At 41.9% G+C, this 23114-nt stretch overlaps 1 protein-coding gene across 4 annotated transcripts in view; it reads left to right on the top strand.

Annotated features, from left to right (window-relative positions):
• The first annotated feature begins 928 nt into the window (after positions 1–928).
• The window catches only part of ddx21 (DEAD (Asp-Glu-Ala-Asp) box helicase 21), a 27235-nt gene continuing 5049 nt past the window's right edge, over positions 929–23114 (top strand). Inside the window, exons 1-14 of one of the 4 annotated variants that reach the window (XM_079855456.1) lie at positions 929–1110; positions 4883–5023; positions 6193–6333; positions 7817–7889; positions 8201–8379; positions 10653–10770; positions 10894–11079; positions 12425–12570; positions 13899–14048; positions 15317–15478; positions 16011–16130; positions 19341–19414; positions 20603–20762; positions 21269–21403. In XM_079855456.1, the coding sequence (XP_079711582.1) occupies positions 1006–1110; positions 4883–5023; positions 6193–6333; positions 7817–7889; positions 8201–8379; positions 10653–10770; positions 10894–11079; positions 12425–12570; positions 13899–14048; positions 15317–15478; positions 16011–16130; positions 19341–19414; positions 20603–20762; positions 21269–21403 (1890 nt within the window). In that variant the 5' untranslated portion in view covers positions 929–1005. The remainder of the gene's footprint in view (positions 1111–4882; positions 5024–6192; positions 6334–7816; positions 7890–8200; positions 8380–10652; positions 10771–10893; positions 11080–12424; positions 12571–13898; positions 14049–15316; positions 15479–16010; positions 16131–19340; positions 19415–20602; positions 20763–21268; positions 21404–23114) is intronic. The other 3 variants (XM_079855459.1, XM_079855458.1, XM_079855457.1) reach the window with 3 other exon arrangements.

Below are 23114 nucleotides of genomic sequence, written 5' to 3'. Positions count from 1 at the left end.
TACTCACCCTGGTTCTAATGCACATCTTTCTTTTTCACCTTAACGATTTTTAACCCTAAACCGTATAATGGCAGTGAATAGCGACTGGCATCAAGCTTTAAAAAGATGCAAAAGTGTCACAGAATGATCCGATGCGACACGTCCCGTATAGTCCACATGTTATAATAGGGTTTGGTGGAAAGCAAACCAATATTTTGTGTAATTTAAATAGTGCTGTCAAATTGATTAAGCACATCTAACATAAAAGTTTGTGTTTATATAATATTTGTGTGTGTGTGTATATCTATCTATCTATCTATCTATCTATCTATCTATCTATCTATCTATCTCTATCTACTTGCTTAATAATGTTGGGTTAAAAATAACCCAACATAGTGACCCAATAGCTATGTGTAACCCAATTGTTGGGGTAAAAAATAACCAGTTTTTTAATGTATATACACACACAGATACACACATAAGATTTTGAAGAGATTGTATATAAGATTTATAAATATTTCTATATTAGATTTTATTGTAGAAGTGTATTTTAGAAGTGTGCTACGGCGGGTTGTGCTCTTAACAATTTAATTTAAAATGCAACGTTTGAGTTTTGACGCGTCTGGCGCTCCGTACAGCGTGGCACTGTTAAAGCCTCGCATTAAAACTCTAGACAAGAAATGAACAAGCTTAATCTGCCGAGGGCGGGGCCTGTCACTAAGCCTCCTTCTGATAGGTCAAATACACCGCGGAAGTGTCTTCTGATTGGTCATCGCCTTTTTTCTACCGATCGCCTCAGTCGTTTGCGGTTTTACTTTTAATCATTTTCATCAGCGGCTATTCTATTTTACTTCCATACGCACATTTAATAAGTTCCTCTCATTACTAGGCATCACATGCTGTTCCCTGTAAACCCAGCCCCGCCCACTCGAGTTCCGCATGTCGATGCGCACGTCCTCTCTGCGCATGCGCGCGTGTCGCTTCCGGTTCCTTCCCTTTCGCGTGTGTGATTGAGTCCGGTCGCACATGTCCATCTGCGCCTCAACACCGGAGATGCCGTCGCAGACCCTGCCTGAAGCCGAGCCCTGCACACAGATGGAGGAGGTGGAGAACGGCCTGCTGCTGCTGAAGGTCAGTTAGACACGTGTAATCTCCAGATAATCTCACACTCGCGCGCTTTAACTGAGAGACTCGCGCGGATGCTGATGACGCAAACAAACGCGCGTTCACATCACTTCATCACCGGACTGACAACCTCTCGTTAGATCACAGCAGTCCTGTTACTGCTACTGTAGTGTTAAAGTGTCTTATTCCGATCCAGACAGTGTACATGTGGGCTCACGTGTGTTAAAGTGCTGTGACGTGCGGCACTGATCACGTGTGAGCATCAGGAACATGAGTAACACGTGTGTGTGTTTTGCTAGTGAGCCGACATGCTAACGACACATCTGGCGATTCCGACAGAATCAGATATGAATTAGATCTACGTTCAAATATCTTTCATAAGGAGATGGTTAAATAAATCCACGTGAATGGAGAGGTTTAACCCAAGTCTTAATTTAGGCTTTTATTCGCATGTAAACATTGATCAGTGAATGTACATGAAGCACATCAGACACAGTGCGGTGAAGATGTGAGAGCATCAGACACGAGAGCCAATCAGGTTCGTCCTCGCGCATCATGTGACGTGCACACAGGATACAGTATGCCAGTTTCCATAAAAGAGTTTGTCAGAGTTATGGGAGCGATAAAAACAGAAATCTGTATGCTTTTAAAAGTGCATTCACCCTTCTACTGCAACCACTACTCTTCCTGAACCAAGAGGAACTCTTCAGAAAACACAGGTGGAAATAATAAAGTTAGACAGCTTTGTCTTGAAGATATTATTTCTGTATCTCCTGCAATATTTTACTGGAATAATTAAAAAAAAAAGTACAAAAACGTTTTCTCACTAAGAAAGTAAAGGAAGTGTCTTTCATAATAATAAATACATTTTACCCTGTTAAATATTTTATGATTAAATATAAAATCATTTTTTAAAGACATTATTTTTTAAAGACATTTTTTGAACTTTTATAATTAACTTTTTTTTAATAATGAACTTTTAAAGACATTATTTTTTGGATACTTTGATTTTGACCCACTAAAAACAAAAGCTTGCTTTGTGATAAATGTAATTTATTTTATTGGCAGATTGTATATTCATAAATGTGACTTCATCAACATCAAACCAGTTTTTCTTGTTTTTTTAAAAAGAATTTAAAATGTACCGTAACAATATTTCATCTTCAGTAAATAAGACAGCAAGTAAAACAACCTCAATTTGTAATTTCTTTAATTTGTACACTAACTGATGAACAAAATAATATCTTGCACTTTTTTTTCTGTCTTCTCCTATTTTTCCTTCGTTTTTTTTTTTTTAACAAATCATTGTTAACTTTTTCTTTTCTTCTCCTGTATGACATTGAACATATTGTTCATATATATTGTGTGTATTGTATACCAGGGCTCGACATTAAGCCTTTTCATGTGCTTGTCCTTTGGACAAGTAAATCTGTCATTCACTTGTCCAAGTAAAAAAGTTGCTTGTCCGGAATTTTTGTGTGTGTGTGTGTGCGTGTGTGTGTTGTAAATATAATTTATTCTGAAGAAATATCCTCATCTGTGTTCTATCAGCTCTGATATATTTAAATCTGCATATTGTCATATCTGCACCTTTAAAGAGCATTTCCCCCCCTAATCTTATTAAATGTATGCTTCATCTTTCGTTTTAATTAATTTTTTTTTAATTTTATTATAAATTTTATTTTTTAATTTGATAAATAAATTAAATTAGAATTCCTAATAAGATAATATAGGGCTGTTGTTAAATTAAATCATTTACCCTGAAAATGTACAACTGCATTAACACTAGAACTACCGGAATTCCATAACTACTAGAACGACCATAGCGGTCATTCTGACCGTTCATACTTTGACGTTCATATGGCCGTACTGAACGTCATTTTCGTCATGTAATATCTATTGTACATGTTAACCTTCTCTTTTCCAATGAAGCTTTTAATTCCTGTCGTCATAGCCCTTAAAACAAGCACAAAAGAAAGATTGCCCCGACAGGTGCTGCCTCTATTTGAGGAACATTTTGCATCAAAATAATATTTTTTTTCACCGCACTCACCACGTGAATAGACACGTAAAGTTAGGAAACGTCAAAGCTTCATAAAGTTAGTACAGCTCTGTTTGTAAATAAGTTCAATAATCAATACAAAATCTAAAAATAAATGGATCTACAATGATAGGTAATGATAAACAGGACACACAATTTTAATTGAATGTGAAAATGTAGCCTACACACACAAACAGGCTAAGAAAAAAACATGAACATTAGCTAAACAAGAAAACAAACTGCTTCAGAACGATTAGTTTCAGTGAACAAAAAATATTAACGAACAAAATCAGGTTAACTGCCCATTTGAACGGCGCAAACATACCTGACGCTTACGCACATACCACACAGGTAAACACCGCCTTTCTCGTGCAGCTCCCACACACGTTGTGACATTTGATACATCTCCTTGGTTTTATTTTGTCTGCAGTTCCTCCAGTTGTATGGCTTTTGATTCCATGTGGTCGGAGTGAAGTTCACTCGCCAGTCGTATGATGAAGTCCCTCCGCGAAACTTGCAATGTAGCGGACTTATGATATCTATAACGCGTGCGGTCAAAATGACCGTTATGGTTGTTCTAGGTAGAAATAGTCAGAACTGTTGTGTGTTTTATGATTTTAATAAAATAACAGTGTCAGAATAAAATATACACATGTTTAGGAAAAGTCAGAGTCCTACAGCCACATTTATTTTATTTTAACAAAGTTATTACATTGTAAAATTTAAAAACGGTCAAAATGACCGCCTTGGGAGTTCTAGTGTTAAATGTTATGAGATTGTTTTAAATATTTTTGAATATACAAATAAGTAACGCTGGAAAGAATGATACTTTTAAACATGAAAGTAAACCGCCAGTAGGAGGCGCCAGGCGACCGTCTTAATGAGCGAGTCATTGAGTCATTCATTCAAATGATTCGTTCAAAAGGCTGATTCATTCAAGAATGAGACAGATGTTTATGAATGGGTCATTGAATCTTTGACTCGGCCAATTTGTTTAAAACGCTGAATCATTCAGTAATGAAAACACAGTAAGTGTTGCTGTGAGATGCGTTACGGTTCTGCTGTGATCTTTGTTTGGAACTATTTTCGCGGCTGAAACAGAACAAAATCAGTCAATATTGTGTCTAAAATGTAAGTGACTTAATTTGAACTGTTTATTGAACTGTTGTATCAAAAGCAGTGCCACATTTTCAGTCGTGATGGTACTCAAGAAAACAGCACTCGTCGTGTGAGGTTGCTAAACTGTATCATGTTAAAAATATTAAAACACATTCTGAATGTTGGCACTGGCAGTGTGTTGTTAACTGAGTTTAAACTGAGTTTACATTTGTTTGGGTTTCTCCTCGAGGGGCTGCGCGAGCCTCAACAGCGCAACCTTGTTACCGTCAGTAATACATTTATTATCCACTATCCATCGCAACTTACAATAAATATAATACAATCAGAATCATTCTCTCATTTTAGTGATTCCCTAGTTATTTTTTTTGTTATTGACGTTTAATCAGGCTACTTGTCCGGTCAAGTACAATTCTCTTTTACTTGTCCCTTCAAAAAATCCACTTGTCCCGGACAAGCGTTAATGTCGAGCCCTGTATACAGTTGTTTATCATTAATGTCATCTCTGTACAGTTTGCAAGCGTAATGTATAAAAGGAAAGAAAGCTAATAAAAAGGTGTTTAGATGAGCTTTATCATAAAGACGAGAGGAGCCTCAGTCACTTTCTTTATCTCTCTCCAGAAGAAGAAGAAGAAGATGAAAGAGAAGGTGTTGGCAGAGGCAGAAGAGTGCGAGTCACCGGCTCCTAAAAAGAGGAAGTCTGAGAAGAGTGTCACGGAGACTCCGGATGAGAACGGGAACGCGGACACACTCCACATCAAGGTAGCGTTCAGTTCATCCATATTCTCACTTTTCATCGCAATTCGCACTTTTTCTCGCCGTTGAGTTGCTTACAATTTTGAGGTTCTCTAGTAATTCTGACTTTTTCTCGCAATTCTGACTTTTTCTCGCAATTCTCACTTTTTCTCGCAATTCTCACTTTCTCGCAATTCTCACTTTTTTCCGCAATTCTCACTTTTTCTCGCAATTCTCAATTTCTCGCAATTCTCACTTTTTCTCGCAATTCTCACTTTTTCGAAATTCTCACTTTTTCTCGCAATTCTCACTTTTTCTCGCAATTCTCAATTTTTTTCGCAATTCTCACTTTTTCTCGCAATTCTCACTTTCTCGCAATTCTCACTTTTTCTCGCAATTCTCACTTTTTTCCGCAATTCTCACTTTTTCTCGCAATTCTCACTTTTTCTCGCAATTCTCAATTTTTTCGCAATTCTCACTTTTTCTCGCAATTCTCACTTTCTCGCAATTCTCACTTTCTCGCAATTCTCACTTTTTCTCGCAATTCTCACTTTTTTCCGCAATTCTCACTTTTTCTCGCAATTCTCACTTTTTTCCGCAATTCTCACTTTTTCTCGCAATTCTCACTTTTTCTCGCAATTCTCACTTTTTCGAAATTCTCACTTTTTCTCGCAATTCTCACTTTTTTTCGCAATTCTCACTTTTTTCCGCAATTCTCACTTTTTCTCGCAATTCTCAATTTCTCGCAATTCTCACTTTTTTTCGCAATTCTCACTTTTTCTCGCAATTCTCAATTTCTCGCAATTCTCACTTTTTCTCGCAATTCTCAATTTTTCCACAATTCTGACTTTTTTTCGCAATTCTCACTTTTTCTCGCAATTCTCACTTTTCTCGCAATTCTCACTTTTCTCGCAATTCTCACCTTTTCTCGCAATTTTGACTTTTCTTGCAGTTGTTTCTCACAATTCTGACCATTTTTCTCGTAATTCTGTCTTTTCTCAATTTTTGCAATTCTGAATTCTTGCAATTTATGAGTTTATATCTCACAATTCAGACTTTTGTTTATCTCAGATCTGTCAGATATAAACTCTGTTGTGAGTTATAAGGTGTGGATTGTGAGAGAGTGGCGATGTCCTTCTTTGTGTGTTTATACTGTGTAATAAATGTCTCTGGCTGACGTGTGTTAATCTCCACAGAAGAAGAAGAAGAAGGCGAAAGCAGAGAACGGCAGCGCAGCGACCGAGACCCTGACGAACACACACACGCCCGAGACACCGGCAGATCCAGCACACATACACACACCGTCCAGCGAGGACTCGGACAGCGACCGCGACACAGTGCGTTCACGGCTACTACTCCGCTGATGCTCTGTGTGTGTGTGTGTGTGTCTCTGCTGATGTGCTGTGTGTGTGTGTGGTGATGCTCAGTGTGTGTGTGGTGATGCTTGGTGTGTGTGTGTGTGTGTGTGTGTGTGTCTGCTGATGCTCAGTGTGTGTGTGGTGATGCTTGGTGTGTGTGTGTGTGTCTGCTGATGCTCAGTGTGTGTGTGTGTGTGTCTGCTGATGCTCAGTGTGTGTGTGTGTGTCTGCTGATGCTCAGTGTGTGTGTGTGTGTCAGGGATGGAAATTAACTTTTTTTCAGTGGCTGGTGGATTTCAAAATCTACCAGCCACTCAATGTTTGGAGTGATTTTGTTTAACCGACAATGTGTAACTGCATGTGAAAATTAATACTACAAGATCTATAATACTTAAGCAGTTTATTTAATCTCAAGTCTCAATGAAATAATGACATTTTCTCTTCCTCTCTTATATATATATATTTCTCTTTTTTACCTGGATGTGGCATTTGGATGATTCGTGGTCTTTTATGGCTTCCAGTTTTAGGCCCTGTTTAGTGTTTACACGAGAACGCTCGCGGGTGAAAACGTACAAATATTTTATCAGATGTGCCTTTCGTTTAGACGGCGACGGCGTTTTTGGGGCTTAAAAACGCAAAAAAGTGAAACCACCCTCCAGAGTGGAAATCTTAAAAACCCTCCACCGTCTAATGGTGCGTTCACACCGGAGGCGAATAGCGCGTCAGGCACGAGAGATTTCAATGTTAAGTCAATGCAAAGATGTTTTCTCTGCAGACCTCTTAACCAGCTCTTAACGCCTGTGATGTAACGCCACATTTTTTTATGAAGGCGTGCCTCCTCTAAAAGTGTCCGTGTGAAACAGTATGCTATCTTTATTTACCCGCCACGGTGGCCGGTAGGTGAAGCGAGTTTACCCGCCACAACACAATCACCCGCATTTGGCTGGTGGCGGGTGCTAATTTCCATCCCTGGTGTGTGTGTGTGTGGTGATGCTGAGTGTCTGTGTGTGCGCGCGTCTGTTTGCTGATGCTCAGTGTGTGTGTGTGTGTCTCTGCTGATGTGCTGTGTGTGTGTGAGGTGATACTCAGTGTGTGTGTGTGTGTGGTGATGCTCTGTGTGTGTGTGTGTGTGTGTGTGTGTGTGTGGTGATGCTCAGTGTGTGTGTGTCTGCTGATGCTCAGTGTGTGTGTATGTGTGTGGTGATGCTCAGTGTGTGTGTGTGTCTGCTGATGCTCAGTGTGTGTGTGTGTGTGTGTGTGTGTGTGTGGTGATGCTCAGTGTGTGTGTGTCTGCTGATGCTCAGTGTGTGTGTGTGTGGTGATGCTCAGTGTGTGTGTCTGCTGATGCTCAGTGTGTGTGTCTGCTGATGCTGAGTGTGTGTGTGTCTGCTGATGCTCAGTGTGTGTGTGTGGTGATGCTGAGTGTGTGTGTGTTTGCTGACGGATGTGCTTGTTTCCTCAGGAAACCCCAGAGCAGAAAGAAGGAGCTTTTTCCAACTTCAGGATCTCTCCCAACACCATCAAACTGCTGCAGGGTAACGCTAATGCTAATCACACACTCACAGCGTAACGCTAATCACACACTCACACACTCACAGCGCACACCAGCGTATATTTAATTTCCCCCTATTAAAGTGAGGATGTTTCTGTGTAAAGTAAATGGATGTCCACTTCCAGCTCCAGCAGCTTCTGAGAGACACGCGTGTGATGTTAGCATTAATGCTGAGTGAGTGTCTGAAACGAGCTTGACTGCATTATAATCAGCTTATCTTCCAGCATCAGCGATGTAACACTGAATACACTGAAGATGTGGTGATGTATATGTGTGTGTGTGTGTTTCCTTCAGCGCGCGGAGTCTCATACCTGTTCGACATCCAGGTGAAGACCTTCAACTCCGTGTATGATGGGAAGGATCTGATCGGCCAGGCCAGGACCGGCACCGGGAAGACCTTCTCGTTCGCGGTTCCTCTGGTGGAGAAGCTGCAGTCTGACATGGAGGACCGCCGGAGAGGCCGAGCGCCCAAGGTCTCGCTCACACCACACACAGCAGCACAGCAGTGCATTATGGGTCCTGCTGCAAACGAGGGCTGTACATGCCATGAAATACACTGTGCCGGACACATATTGGCTGATTATCTCTGTCTGATTACAAATACAAACACTGTGGACTAGGGCTGAACGATATTCTGTTTTAACATCGACATCGCGATGTGCGAATGAGCAATAGTCACATTGCCGGAACATGCAATGTGAAGGGTAGTAGCACTCATGGTGTATTAAGAGAACGGTAGCACCAGGGTAGCACACAGTAAACATGAGTTTGTTGTATGGCTTTTTGCTGGGGTGACTTGCACGTTTCGCGTGCTTGCACAGTGATTGGTTCGCTGTGCCGCTGCTCACCGCTCACAGCCAACACTCACTGGCATCCTATAGCTAAAAATGGGCGACGAAGAGGATCCGCCACAAAAAAAATACAATTATTTCGCACCAAAAAGAAAGTCAAAATCAGCTATTTGGGACTTATTTCGTCTACAAAAAGGAGGATGTTGACCAAAAAGAGGTACTTTGCTGGAGTGTTATAAAGTCTTTTTTAAAAAGTATTTTATTTTTCGTGTTCGCATTTATGAGGAAAAAACAATGTTACGTGACAGTTCTCCATTACGGACACGACCGTTATGAAAGTGGCACTAAAAGACTGCTTTAAAACTTTCACAGAGACCTCAAACAGAAAGCACAAAGCCTTTCTTTAAAGCGAATTTCGTTTTGTATTAATTGTATCTTATTTTTGATCAGTGTTTCATCATCCAGTTTCCTGGATTTAATAAATAAAAAGTAAATATAGCAGACATAATCACGACACGGAGGCGCCAGCGCCAGAATCCGTGAACCGAAACTCAGCGTATAAGGTAGCCTACTCGCCTCACACACCTAAAAAAATATATAAATATATCTATTATCTAGAGAAATCTCTACTTTTAAACAGAACCATTCAAAACAAAATAATGTAATCCGTATGAAAAGTGCATTTCTCTCCGAAGATGAAGATCGTCAACTTCAATCTTTACAGAAAACACTTTTTTATTAATAAACAATTAAAATGTCTCATTGTAATATTTTACATATTCATAATCATTACTTTTGCTGTTTCTTTGTGACAGCTTTTAAGTGCCGTTTACATGAACGCGTCACTGCATCAGCACCGAAAACATAGAGACACAGAGAGAGAGAGAATACGATTTTTTGACAGAAATATTTTTTTCGAATTCTGACAGAAATATGTTCTAATTTTGGAATAAAATATTAAGTGGCCTTTTTGTCACTTGTAATGAAGCTTGCTTAGTGAAATTATTAATATCATGGAATGGTAGGCTAATTATTGACTTTAGCCTGGATTGATGGCACGCAATATCGCAATATATATCGTTGGGGAAAAAATATCACAATGTAATTTGTTTTCCAATATCGTGCAGCCCTACTGTGGACAACTGCTTTATTTTTACTTTAACTGCAGAAAACAAGGATAGCACTTTTCTCAAAATCGTTTACTAAATGTAGCCTCTACTTGGAACCAGTTAAAGATTCCTTAAATCGTCGAATTAGGCCAACTTTTCTTTCATATAAAATATTCTGTAACAAAAAAATAAAATTATTGGAGCTACATGAACTAATGATGTTTTCCGGCAGGATCTGAGATGATCACATGATCACGCTTGTTTACTTTTGATTAGTCACATAAAGAGAGTGCAGAGTCACAGGTTTCTCAGTATCATTGCTCAAGTCAAACTCTGATTTATTGACACGTTTAGATTTGTGTTCATTCCATCTTTAAAATCCTGATTTTTACATTACCAGTTTAAACCTTGGTCGCATTCTGACCTCATGTGGTGCATTGTGGGATTTTCAAATGCTGTTTGCACTTATCTTTCCTGCCTGTTTAATGTTCATTCAGATGTTTGTTAGGTATGGAGGCTTGTTTCCGCCGCAGAATAAAACATTTTAAAAGATAATTGCAACTTTTTATATCACAATTGCGTGTTATAAAGTCAGAATTGCTTGATATAAACATGCAATTCTGAGAAAAAGTTTATATCTCACAATTCTGACTTAACTCGCAATTGTGAGAAAAAGTTGCAATTACGTTTTTTATTTTTCGCTGTGTGGCGGAGACAAGCTTCCGTATTTTGGTACGGTTTGTTTTTCTACAAAACGATTGCTCGCGTGTTTAAGCCAAAGCCTTCGGATCGGGAGGTTTGGTTCTGCTGAGAGAGAGTTGTGACCGGATGAATGTGTCTCGGCAGGTTCTGGTTCTCGCACCGACTCGAGAGCTCGCCATTCAAGTGACCAAAGACTTCAAGGACGTCACGAGGAAACTGTCTGTTACGTGTTTCTACGGAGGAAGCTCTTACAACCCGCAAGGTAGGAGTCTGATCATCATAACACACTAGTGACTGCAACTGCATGACCAATGAAGGAGACATGTATAGTTGAGGTGTACATGGCTCAGTTGGCTCATTTAATAACTGAATTGTGGTGCCTCAGTGGAAGCGATCCGCAACGGCATCGACATACTGGTGGGAACGCCGGGCCGGATCAAAGACCATCTGCAGAACAACAAGCTGGACCTGTCTCAGCTCAGACACGTGGTTCTGGACGAGGTGGACCAGATGCTGGACATGGGCTTCGCTGAGCAGGTCGAGGAGATCCTGTCTGCCTCCTATAACAAAGGTAAGGGTTAGACCTCAGACTGATTTATAGGAGCTCTCGCACCGGAGGAACCTCTTCATCCTTCCTAGAACTATTGCCGGAAGTTCCCGGATGTCGGCGTGTTCGCACCGCAGGATCTAGGAACGATTTTAGTTCTAGGAGCTCTTTAGGAGGAACTAATTGACTCCTCCTCCAGAGTCGGTCTAAACCAGCGCTATAGGAACTATCCGTGACGTTAGTGTTCGCTGATTGGCCGAACGCACGTGAAACACCAGCACCGCCATTTTAAAAAAGCTAAACACAGATTATAGCCTATATTTACTCCAGAAACTAACTCTATGAACATGTGAAACCGTGATAGATGAAGCTCTTAATCTTTACGCTGAGGAGAAAATCCAACACATCTTTGAGGAGACCAAGAGAAACATGATTGTGTTTCTGCTCAGCAACACTGGACATCAAACACACGGCATACGCTAATAACTCTTCATTACTGTCTACTTTTATGCATAATAGTTCTGTATAATAACGTATCAGTGTGTCAAAATTAGGGGTGGCATGGTTCACGAAACCCACGGTTCGGTTCGTATCAGGGTTTTCGGTTCTGCACGGTTCTTGTTATTTTTTCTTTTAATCTTAAACTCCAAAAATACTCCAGCATATGATATATAGCTTAATTATCTCATTATCAATTTTATTTATTTCATAAATGGGGCGTGTTTGCAAAACGCAGCTTCTCATTTCCCGTTCCGCAGTAATACAGTGAGAGAGCGGTCCCCGTGAGGAGCTTTCAGTGGCCCTGGGGTCCATCATCTGCAGTGAGAGCTGCGCGTGTCGGACAGTTCTTCGTCCAGTTCTCCTCGTGTCTCGTCATCACAGGCGTAATCTGCGGGTGGGACATGATGTCCCCACCACTTTTGAAACATCTCGCGGCATGAATGTACCAATACAATTAAATAAAACATCTCCAGTTAACTAGCAAAGTATTTGTTTCGTTCGTTTGTTAAATAAGAGGCGATCTAGCGCTGAAATGTGTTGTTTTAATCAAGTGATCAAAGTGCTCGTTGCCGCTGCGATCAGCGGATACTGTTCTTTTGTGGCTCGCACACAGTCTTCACTCGGACACGCGCTTCAATCCATTGAGGAGACTCTATTCGTTCCGGTGAAATCACAAAACAAAAATTCACTCAAATCTGTCCCTGCTTGATACACAGCCACTGATAAACATAATCGGTTTTGAACACCCTGGTGGCTCGTTCCTGTAACTGAGTTCCTAGAGCTATCCGGTGCCAAAGCCTCTTATGACTGAACGTTTCAGAAAGTGGCTTTGCATTTGTAAACAGTATTTCTGGACTTTTCCTCTCAGATGCGGAGGAGAAACCGCAGACGCTGCTGTTCTCAGCCACGTGTCCCTCGTGGGTTTACGACGTGGCCAAGAAATACATGCGCTCCCAGTTCATCCATGTGGATCTCATCGGGAAGAAGACCCAGAAAGCCGCCACCACAGTCGAGGTAACCGTGAACACATGATCTCCGCTCATCGTGAGCTCTTTGGTCAGAATGTGGGAGTTTCTCGGGAGGATTTTAAAGGAAAATCTGGGACATATTTTGTCAAAACAGCTTTTGACAATGATGTGACCAAATGTCAGTATTTATTAGGTAAACAACGTCAGATACAAAGATAATTCTGAAATCAAAACCTATATAGAGAGAAAACATGGAGCTGCTATAAAAAACACTTAATTTTATTAATGCCTAAAAACACTGATGCTTTAAATCTGTCGCAACATTTGTAATGAGATTTGAAGAGTGTAAACCCTGAAGACTTGCGCTCTGTAAAGTCAGTGCAGGTTTCCTCCTCTAGGTGGCGTTAAACACACACACACACACACACACACACACACACACACACACACACACACACACACACACACACACACACTCTGATGGGACGGTGTGAAACTGCAACAGTCACTCTTTCTCTCTCGTCTGATGTTTTTCCAGCAGAAAAGGGTGCAGTGCTCACAGGACGAATGAAGCTGTTGCCAGAATGATAATTAACACTTGGTGTTGCAATAATGTCTTTCTCACTGTGAGACTGAGCATGAAGAACATTGTGATCTTTTATTTTCTGCACATTTAAATTCAATATTTTCCTTGACCGGATTTTAAAAGATGCACCAGTGTTTTTAGGAGGAGAATAAGTGAAAGTGAAATTTATTTTATTATACTGTATATACATAAATATATAATGTGTATATATAAATAAATGTATATATCAACCTTTGTCTTATGCACCTACTTGTATATTTTTAGGTGTGCGAAGGTCATTGGTTTTTACGGAGCCCCTAAAGGGACCTTTGCAAAAATACAAATATACAGACTTTCACGTGCTTAAGAGAAACTACCGCATGAGCACGTGAAAGTCTGTATGTTTGTATTTTTGCAAAGGTCCCTTTAGGGGCTCCGTAGGTTTTAAAGTAATGTTTGGAAAATAACAAAAGTTTCAATTTGTAATTTTGAGACGAAGTAACCTCTCTGTCGTAACCTCTATCAGCCAATCAATACCAGAGGCTGGCATTATGCAAATTAGCTACAAACATACACTGGTTCAGCAGGAAGTTAGACTGCATTACTGACTACTCGTTTCAGTTCAGAATCGATTCTTTCACTCCATTTATCTGCACTTTGATCTCTGAAACTTTGAGACCATACTTTTTACATTCACAAACAGCTTTATTACACACTAGACAGAAGGAAATATCTGAAAAAGCATAATTGTTTTTAAAAGTCAAGTCCCCCATATCTGCTGTTTAAAGCACTTGTTGTCTGTCGCGCAGCACCTGGCGATCGCGTGTCACTGGTCTCAGCGGGCGTCGGTCATCGGTGATGTCATCCAGGTGTACAGCGGCAGCCACGGCCGAACCATCGTCTTCTGTGAGACCAAGAGAGAGGCCACCGAGCTCTCCATGAGCACGTCCATCAAACAGGTGCGCCCGCAGCACAGAACGCTAACACAACTGTGACACGCCGGTAACACACTGACAAATCTGTAACACACTAATGACAAATCTGTAACACGCCTATAACACATCTGACAAACCTGTAACACTTATAACACACCTGTGAGACGCATGTAAAACACCAGTGAAACACCTGACACACACTTGTAACAACACACCTATAACACACCTGTAACGACACACTTGTAACGACACCTGACACACTTGTAACGACACCTCTGACGCACACGTAACAGCACACCTGACACACACCTGTAACGACACACACTCATAATGACACACCTGACACACACCTGTAAGGACACCTGACACACCTGTAACGACACCTCTGACGCACACGTAACAGCACACCTGACACACACTTGTAACAACACACCTATAACACACCTGTAACGACACACTTGTAACGACACCTGACACACTTGTAACGACACCTCTGACGCACACGTAACAGCACACCTGACACACACCTGTAACGACACACACTCATAATGACACACCTGACACACACCTGTAACGACACCTGACACACCTGTAACGACACACCCGACACACACTTGTAACGACACCTCTGACGCACACGTAACAGCACACCAGACACACACTTGTAACGACACACCTGTAACAGCACACCCGACACACACTCATAACAACACACCTGACACACACCTGTAACGACACACCCGACACACACTCATAATGACACACCTGACGCACACGTAACAGCACACCTGACACACACTTGTAACGACACACCTGTAACAGCACCCCTGACACACACCTGTAACGACACACCTGACGCACACGTAACAGCACACACGTAACAGCACACCTGTAACGACACACCTGACACACACTTGTAACGCCACACCTGTAACAGCACCCCTGACACACACCTGTAACGACACACCTGACGCACACGTAACAGCACACACGTAACAGCACACCTGTAACGACACACCTGACGCACACGTAACAGCACACACGTAACAGCACACCTGTAACGACACACCTGACGCACACGTAACAGCACACACGTAACAGCACACCTGTAACGACACACCTGACACACACTTGTAACGACACACCTGTAACAGCACCCCTGACCTGACACACACTTGTAACGACACACCTGTAACAGCACCCCTGACCTGACACACACCTGTAACAGCACACCTGACACACACCTGTGCGCCTGCATCTGCTGGTGTGTGACTCTGGGTTGTGTGTTTCAGAGTGCGCAGACGCTGCACGGAGACATCGCCCAGAAGCAGAGGGAGATCACGCTGAAGGGCTTCAGGAGCGGCACGTTCGAGGTGCTGGTGGCCACCAATGTGGCGGCGCGCGGCCTGGACATCCCCGAGGTGGACCTGGTCATCCAGTGCTCGCCGCCAAACGTACGCCAGCCGTTCTGTTCAACATCACTTCAGTTTATAGTGCAGAAATATACTTCATATCTTTAAGGCCCGATCATACTATAAATGATCATTCTAAAAATAATAGTTATAGTTTTTTTAATCAGCCCACACCACAATGATAACGGCACAGAGGAATGATGTCCTCGGAATCTTAAGCATGATTTTAGTTTTTTTTTTAGCTGGTGAATAATAGAATCATAATCCATCCTGCTTTAATGAGACACATGACAAAACTGAAAACAAAACTTATAATAAACAGCACTATTGTTTATAGTTTTAATTGTCTTTATAGTTGTTGTTGTTGTTGTCTAGAACGGGCCTGTAAGCTGCGTTGGATCTTTTAATGCTTTTGGATGTTTGTTTTTTTCTTTCGTATTTCAGCGCACGTTTACTTGTTTCGTTACCCGCTGCCATCAGTAGACCCTGTTGATGGATTCTTTGCTCTGTAGTTTGTAATGATGTGTTTAGTATTTAATTCTCCTGTTGTAACGAGCGTGATCTGCACACGCAGGACGTGGAGTCGTATATCCACCGGTCGGGCCGCACTGGCAGAGCCGGGAGAACGGGCGTGTGCATCTGCTTCTACCAGCGCAAGGAGGAGAACCAGCTCCTGTACGTGGAGCAGAAAGCGGTGAGACCACAACACTATTAGAGGCGCTAATCCTCTACATGAATTTGTTTGTTGGTTAACCCACATTAACCAGTTAATGTAATTTGTGATCAGACAGGCATGAAAATTTAACTTTTTTTTTTCTTTCTTTTTTTTAAAGCTGCAGTCCGTAACTTTTTTCGGTTGAAAATTATTCAAAATAAATTTTAGAGCAAGTACATAACCAGCCAGTGTTCAAAACTCTCTGCTTACCGTAGCTCGATTCAAAACGGTAAGCTTGTAATAATGTTTTTAACTCCAGTTGTACTGCTGTATTTCCGCTGGAAATTCGAGTCTTTGCGAGAAATGTCTTTACGTCACATCTGTCCACATACAGTCACATCTGTCCACATAGTCACATCTGTCCACATAGTCACATCTGTCCACATAGTCACATCTGTCCACATAGTCACATCTGTCCACATAGTCACATCTGTCCACATACAGTCACATCTGTCCACATAGTCACATCTGTCCACATAGTCACATCTGTCCACATAGTCACATCTGTCCACATAAAGTCACATCTGTCCACATAGTCACATCTGTCCACATACAGTCACATCTGTCCACATACAGTCACATCTGTCCACATAAAGTCACATCTGTCCACATACAGTCACATCTGTCCACATACAGTCACATCTGTCCACATACAGTCACATCTGTCCACATACAGTCACATCTGTCCACATAGTCACATCTGTCCACATAGTCACATCTGTCCACATACAGTCACATCTGTCCACATAAAGTCACATCTGTCCACATAAAGTCACATCTGTCCACATACAGTCACATCTGTCCACATACAGTCACATCTGTCCACATACAGTCACATCTGTCCACATAAAGTCACATCTGTCCACATACAGTCACATCTGTCCACATACAGTCACATCTGTCCACATAACGTCACATCTGTCCACATACAGTCACATCTGTCCACATAAAGTCACATCTGTCCACATAAAGTCACATCTGTCCACATACAGTCACATCTGTCCACATACAGTCACATCTGTCCACATACAGTCACATCTGTCCACATAAAGTCACATCTGTCCACATACAGTCACATCTGTCCACATACAGTCACATCTGTCCACATACAGTCACATCTGTCCACATACAGTCACATCTGTCCACATACAGTCACATCTGTCCACATACAGTCACATCTGTCCACATACAGTCACATCTGTCCACATACAGTCACATCTGTCCACATACAGTCACATCTGTCCACATACAGTCACATCTGTCCACATACAGTCACATCTGTCCACATACAGTCACATCTGTCCACATACAGTCACATCTGTCCACATACAGTCACATCTGTCCACATACAGTCACATCTGTCCACATACAGTCACATCTGTCCACATAGTCACATCTGTCCACATAGTCACATCTGTCCACATAGTCACATCTGTCCACATACAGTCACATCTGTCCACATACAGTCACATCTGTCCACATACAGTCACATCTGTCCACATACAGTCACATACAGTCACATCTGTCCACATACAGTCACATCTGTCCACATACAGTCACATCTGTCCACATACAGTCACATCTGTCCACATACAGTCACATCTGTCCACATACAGTCACATCTGTCCACATACAGTCACATCTGTCCACATACAGTCACATCTGTCCACATAAAGTCACATCTGTCCACATACAGTCACATCTGTCCACATACAGTCACATCTGTCCACATACAGTCACATCTGTCCACATACAGTCACATCTGTCCACATACAGTCACATCTGTCCACATACAGTCACATCTGTCCACATAAAGTCACATCTGTACTCATAAAGAAGAGTCTCGGCTAGTAGGCGATGAGTGTGAGGATGTTGGAGATTTGTAGCCTTTTCTCACAGCACTTGATATAATTAAACTTATAAATTTGAAGGCGGATCCAGAAAGGTTCAAACGACAATCTCCAGTGACATCAGACTTCGGAGTGGCTACAGAAATAAAGAGACTGCAACCGGCTCATGTGAAAACAAGGATAATATCGGGAGGCATTAAATGTAGTCACACAATGCTGATGTTGTTAACATTAACAATTTGAGATCAAAGTATAATTTGCACGGTTTGACATGATATAAGCGATCGTTAGATTTAATCAGTGCGATTTACTGCAATGCTTTTTCCCCTTAGTTGGTCAGAACAAAACTGGATGTTACTTGTTCAGATTTTCAGATTTTCCGGTGAAAATTCTTATGCTGGTCATACTTCCATAAAGTAGAATCTGTGATTGTGAATGCCAGGATCCACACCGGCGGCGACTGACAGCCGCACACTCTCCTCAAAACATCGGATTCATCCGCGCTGTGCCGAGGCACAACCCACGTCAAGCTGATCATTCCGCGAATAACTGCAATTGCAGATTGCGAACAGAGATGGCGACAAAGAGGAAAAACTACGGACTGCAGCTTTAACTTTCTGAATTTTAAAAACAGTGAAGAAATAATTCTAAATGCTTAATTTCCCACAGACCCTCCGCAAGTTTTAAATCGAATTATTTTGTTTGTTTTAATATAACAGTGTTTATGACAAGCCTTCCTAAAGTTGTGAGGTGTAAATAAATGGTCTCACTTTATATTAGATGTCTTTAAAGGTTGTATCAGTGATTTCAGGGCCAAAAAAGGCCCAAACATAAATGATCACATTCATCTAATCTTTCCTAACGCTCCGCTGACGCGTTTTTTGACGGCCTGCTTATGGGCGGGCAGCCAGCGGATCGTTAGGAAAGATTAGATGAATGTGATCATTTATGTTTGGGCCTGAAATCGCTGATATAACCTTTAACTACTATGTACTTGCATCAGAGTTAGTTATGCACAATGTTCTTATTGTGTTGATGTTGTGTTGTAAAACGCGTATGCTGATTTCGAGGTGGATACGGGTCAGGCTAGGACTGGTTTGCTGGTTATGTGTGTGTAAGGGGTTAGCAGTTTAATTTTAGATGTCATTAGAGAAATTAATCACAGCTGCAAGTATTTTTTTTTAATGTAAGTACGATGTAAAAACATGAATGTACACAATGTGCACTGGATCAAATTATTAATTTAAATGTTAGTACATAGTAGTCAAAGACTCTTAATATGGTGTCAGTCTAACAAATTATGTTCTTTTAATCGTTAAATCTTGTTCACCTCCTTCAGGGAATCACCTTTAAACGGGTCGGGGTCCCGACAGCCACCGAGATCGTCCAGTCCTCCAGTAAAGACGCCGTCAGGTCAGAGACCAAACTAATGAGATGCACATTAGTCTCACATTAATATGATGCTCATTAGTCTTCGATGTTCTGACACTTGCTTTGAACAGGGCAATGCTGATGCTAATTCAAAATATATCATGTTAAATGCTATGAAATGGTCAAACCAAAATGTATTCAGACTCCTTCAACATTTCTCACATTATCAGTTTATTCGCTATAGTTTAGAAAATGGTAATATAATATGAGCAGAACTCAGTTGATATTTGACTGGTTTTGTCCGTCCTTCTGTTAGACTGTCTCACACATGAATTATGTTGAATATCTGTCAGCTGTTAAATTTAACTACACAATTAGATAATACCAGTTTAGCTCAACCAATCACCAAGCAATGCTTCATTGTGTTCAGTCTGTGTGTAAAAAGAGCATTAGCAATTAAAGAAAACACACTTCAGCAGAACATGATCAGCTCAAAGTGTCCCAATCAGTTTTGTATAAATGGTGTGTGTCTGTGTGTTTATCGCATGGATGAGCCGCCTCATGTACGCTGGTGTGTGTGTGTTTATCGCTCGGATGAGCCGCCTCATGTACGTGTGTGTGTGTGTGTGTTTATCACTCGGATGAGCCGCCTCATGTACGCTTGTGTGTGTGTGTTTATCGCTCGGATGAGCCGCCTCATGTACGCTGGTGTGTGTGTGTTTATCGCTCGGATGAGCCGCCTCATGTACGTGTGTGTGTGTGTGTGTTTATCACTCGGATGAGCCGCCTCATGTACGCTTGTGTGTGTGTGTTTATCGCTCGGATGAGCCGCCTCATGTACGCTGGTGTGTGTGTGTTTATCGCTCGGATGAGCCGCCTCATGTACGCTGGTGTGTGTGTGTTTATCGCTCGGATGAGCCGCCTCATGTACGCTGGTGTGTGTGTGTTTATCGCTCGGATGAGCCGCCTCATGTACGCTGGTGTGTGTGTGTGTGTTTATCACTCGGATGAGCCGCCTCATGTACGCTGGTGTGTGTGTGTGTGTTTATCACTCGGATGAGCCGCCTCATGTACGCTGGTGTGTGTTTATCGCATGGATGAGCCGCCTCATGTACGCTTGTGTGTGTGTGTTTATCGCTCGGATGAGCCGCCTCATGTACGCTGGTGTGTGTGTGTTTATCGCTCGGATGAGCCGCCTCATGTACGTGTGTGTGTGTGTTTATCGCTCAGGTTCCTGGACTCGGTTCCAGCGTCTGCGGTGGAGCATTTCCGCGCTGCGGCTCATGAGCTAATCGAGGCGCGCGGGGCGGTGGAGGCGCTAGCAGCAGCGCTAGCTCACATCTCAGGAGCCACGAGTCTCGAGCAGAGATCTCTCATCAGCTCCGACGCTGTACGTCACACACACTATCCCAACACTATATCACACACCATATAATAACGCCACACACTATTATTCCTGTGATCAAAGCTGAATTTTTAGTATCATTACTCCAGTCTTCAGTGTCACGGGGGAGAGAGTGTGTGAGAGAGTGTGAGAGAGTGTGAGAGAGTGTGAGAGAGAGAGAGAGAGTGTGTGAGAGTGTGTGAGAGTGTGTGAGAGTGTGTGAGAGTGTGTGAGAGTGTGTGAGAGTGTGTGAGAGTGTGTGAGAGTGTGTGAGAGTGTGTGAGAGTGTGTGAGAGTGTGTGAGAGTGTGTGAGAGTGTGTGAGAGTGTGTGAGAGTGTGAGAGAGTGAGAGAGTGAGAGAGTGAGTTGAGAGAGTGTGAGAGAGTGTGTGTGTGTGAGAGAGTGATAGTGAGTGTGTGAGTGAGTGAGTTGAGTGAGAGTGAGTGTGAGAGTTCTCCCAGTGATGGGAATCTGATCTCTGAATGGTTGTGACCGGTCTGCTGTTCTCTCAGGGATTCGTCACCATGACACTGAACTGCTCTCAGGAGATGCACAACATCGGCTTCGCCTGGCGAGGGCTGAAGGAGCAGCTCGGAGAGGAGATCGACGAACACATCCGGCGGATGACCTTCCTCAAGGGCAAGAAGGTGCTCGCGCTCTTCACACACTCTTCACACACTCTTCACACACTCTTCTCATGCTTAACACACTCTTCACACACTCATCACACACTCTTCACACACTCTTCACACACTCTTCACACGCTTACACACACTCTTCACACACTCTTCACACACTCTTCACACACTCTTCACACACTCTTTACACACTCTTTACACACTCTTCACACACTCTTTACACACTCTTCACACACTCTTTACACACTCTTTACACACTCATCACACACTCTTCACACACTCTTCACACACTCTTCTCATGCTTCACACACTCTTCTCACACTTCACACACTCTTCACACTCTCTTCTCACACTCTTCACACACTCTTCTCATTCACACACTCTTCACACACTCTTCACACACTCTTCACACACTCTTCTCATTCACACACTCTTCACACACTCTTCACACACTCTTCACACACTCTTCACACACTCTTTACACACTCTTTACACACTCTTCACACACTCTTCACACACTCTTCACACACTCTTCACACACTCTTCACACACTCTTCTCATGCTTCACATACTCTTCTCACACTTCACACACTCTTCACACTCTCTTCACACACTCTTTACACACTCTTCACACACTCTTCACACTCTTCACACTCTCTTCACACACTCTTCACACACTCTTCACACACTCTTCACACACTCTTCACACACTCTTCACACACTCTTCACACACTCTTCACACACTCTTCACACACTCTTCTCATGCTTCACATACTCTTCTCACACTTCACACACTCTTCACACTCTCTTCTCACACTCTTCACACATTCTTCTCATTCACACACTCTTCACACACTCTTCTCATGCTTACACACACTCTTTACACTCTCTTTACACACTCTTCTCATGCTTACTATTCACACACTCTTCTCACTCTTTACACACTCTTCACACACTCTTCTCACTCTTTACACACTCTTCACACACTCTACACTGTTCACACACTCTTCTCACTCTTTACACACTCTTTACACACTCTTCACACACTCTTTACACTCTTCACACACTCTTTACACTCTCTTCTCACACTCTTCTCATGCTTACACACACTCTTCACACTCTTCACACTCTTTACACACTCTTCACACTCTTCACACACTCTTCACACTCTTTACACACTCTTCACACACTCTTCTCATGCTTTACACACACTTAATTTCATGCTTGATAATTTACCAATGTAAGTTAAACTACACATTATGAATATTGCTTCTCACCGAATCTGCATAAAAATGGTAACACTTTACAGTAAAGGTTCATTAGTTAACATTAGTTATTAATATATTAACTAACATGAACATATAATGAGCAATGCATTTGTTACAGTATTTATCATATTTTGTTAATGTTAGTTAATACAAATCCAGCTGTTCAATGTTTGTGTTAGGTCACAGTGCATTAACTAATGTTAACAAATACAAACTTTGATTTCAATAATGTATTAGTAAATGTTTAAATGATTATTAGCTAAGATTAATAAATTATGAAGTGTTGTTCACTCTTAGTTCATGTTAACTAAGGTAGTAAACTAATGTCAACTAATGAACCTTATTATAAAAAATAAAATGAAACAAGTACAAACTGGTCTGTAGTAGGCTTGGCGCGATAGTCGGTGTTACCGGTGTTACACGGTGTTCAGTCGCAACACCGGTTGCATCAC

This window comes from Squalius cephalus (genome assembly GCF_949319135.1).
Source record: "Squalius cephalus genome assembly, chromosome: 21".
Lineage (NCBI taxonomy): Eukaryota > Metazoa > Chordata > Actinopteri > Cypriniformes > Leuciscidae > Squalius > Squalius cephalus.
The sequence above is the reverse complement of the archived record's forward strand: the minus strand, read 5'-3'. Positions and strand labels throughout refer to the sequence as shown.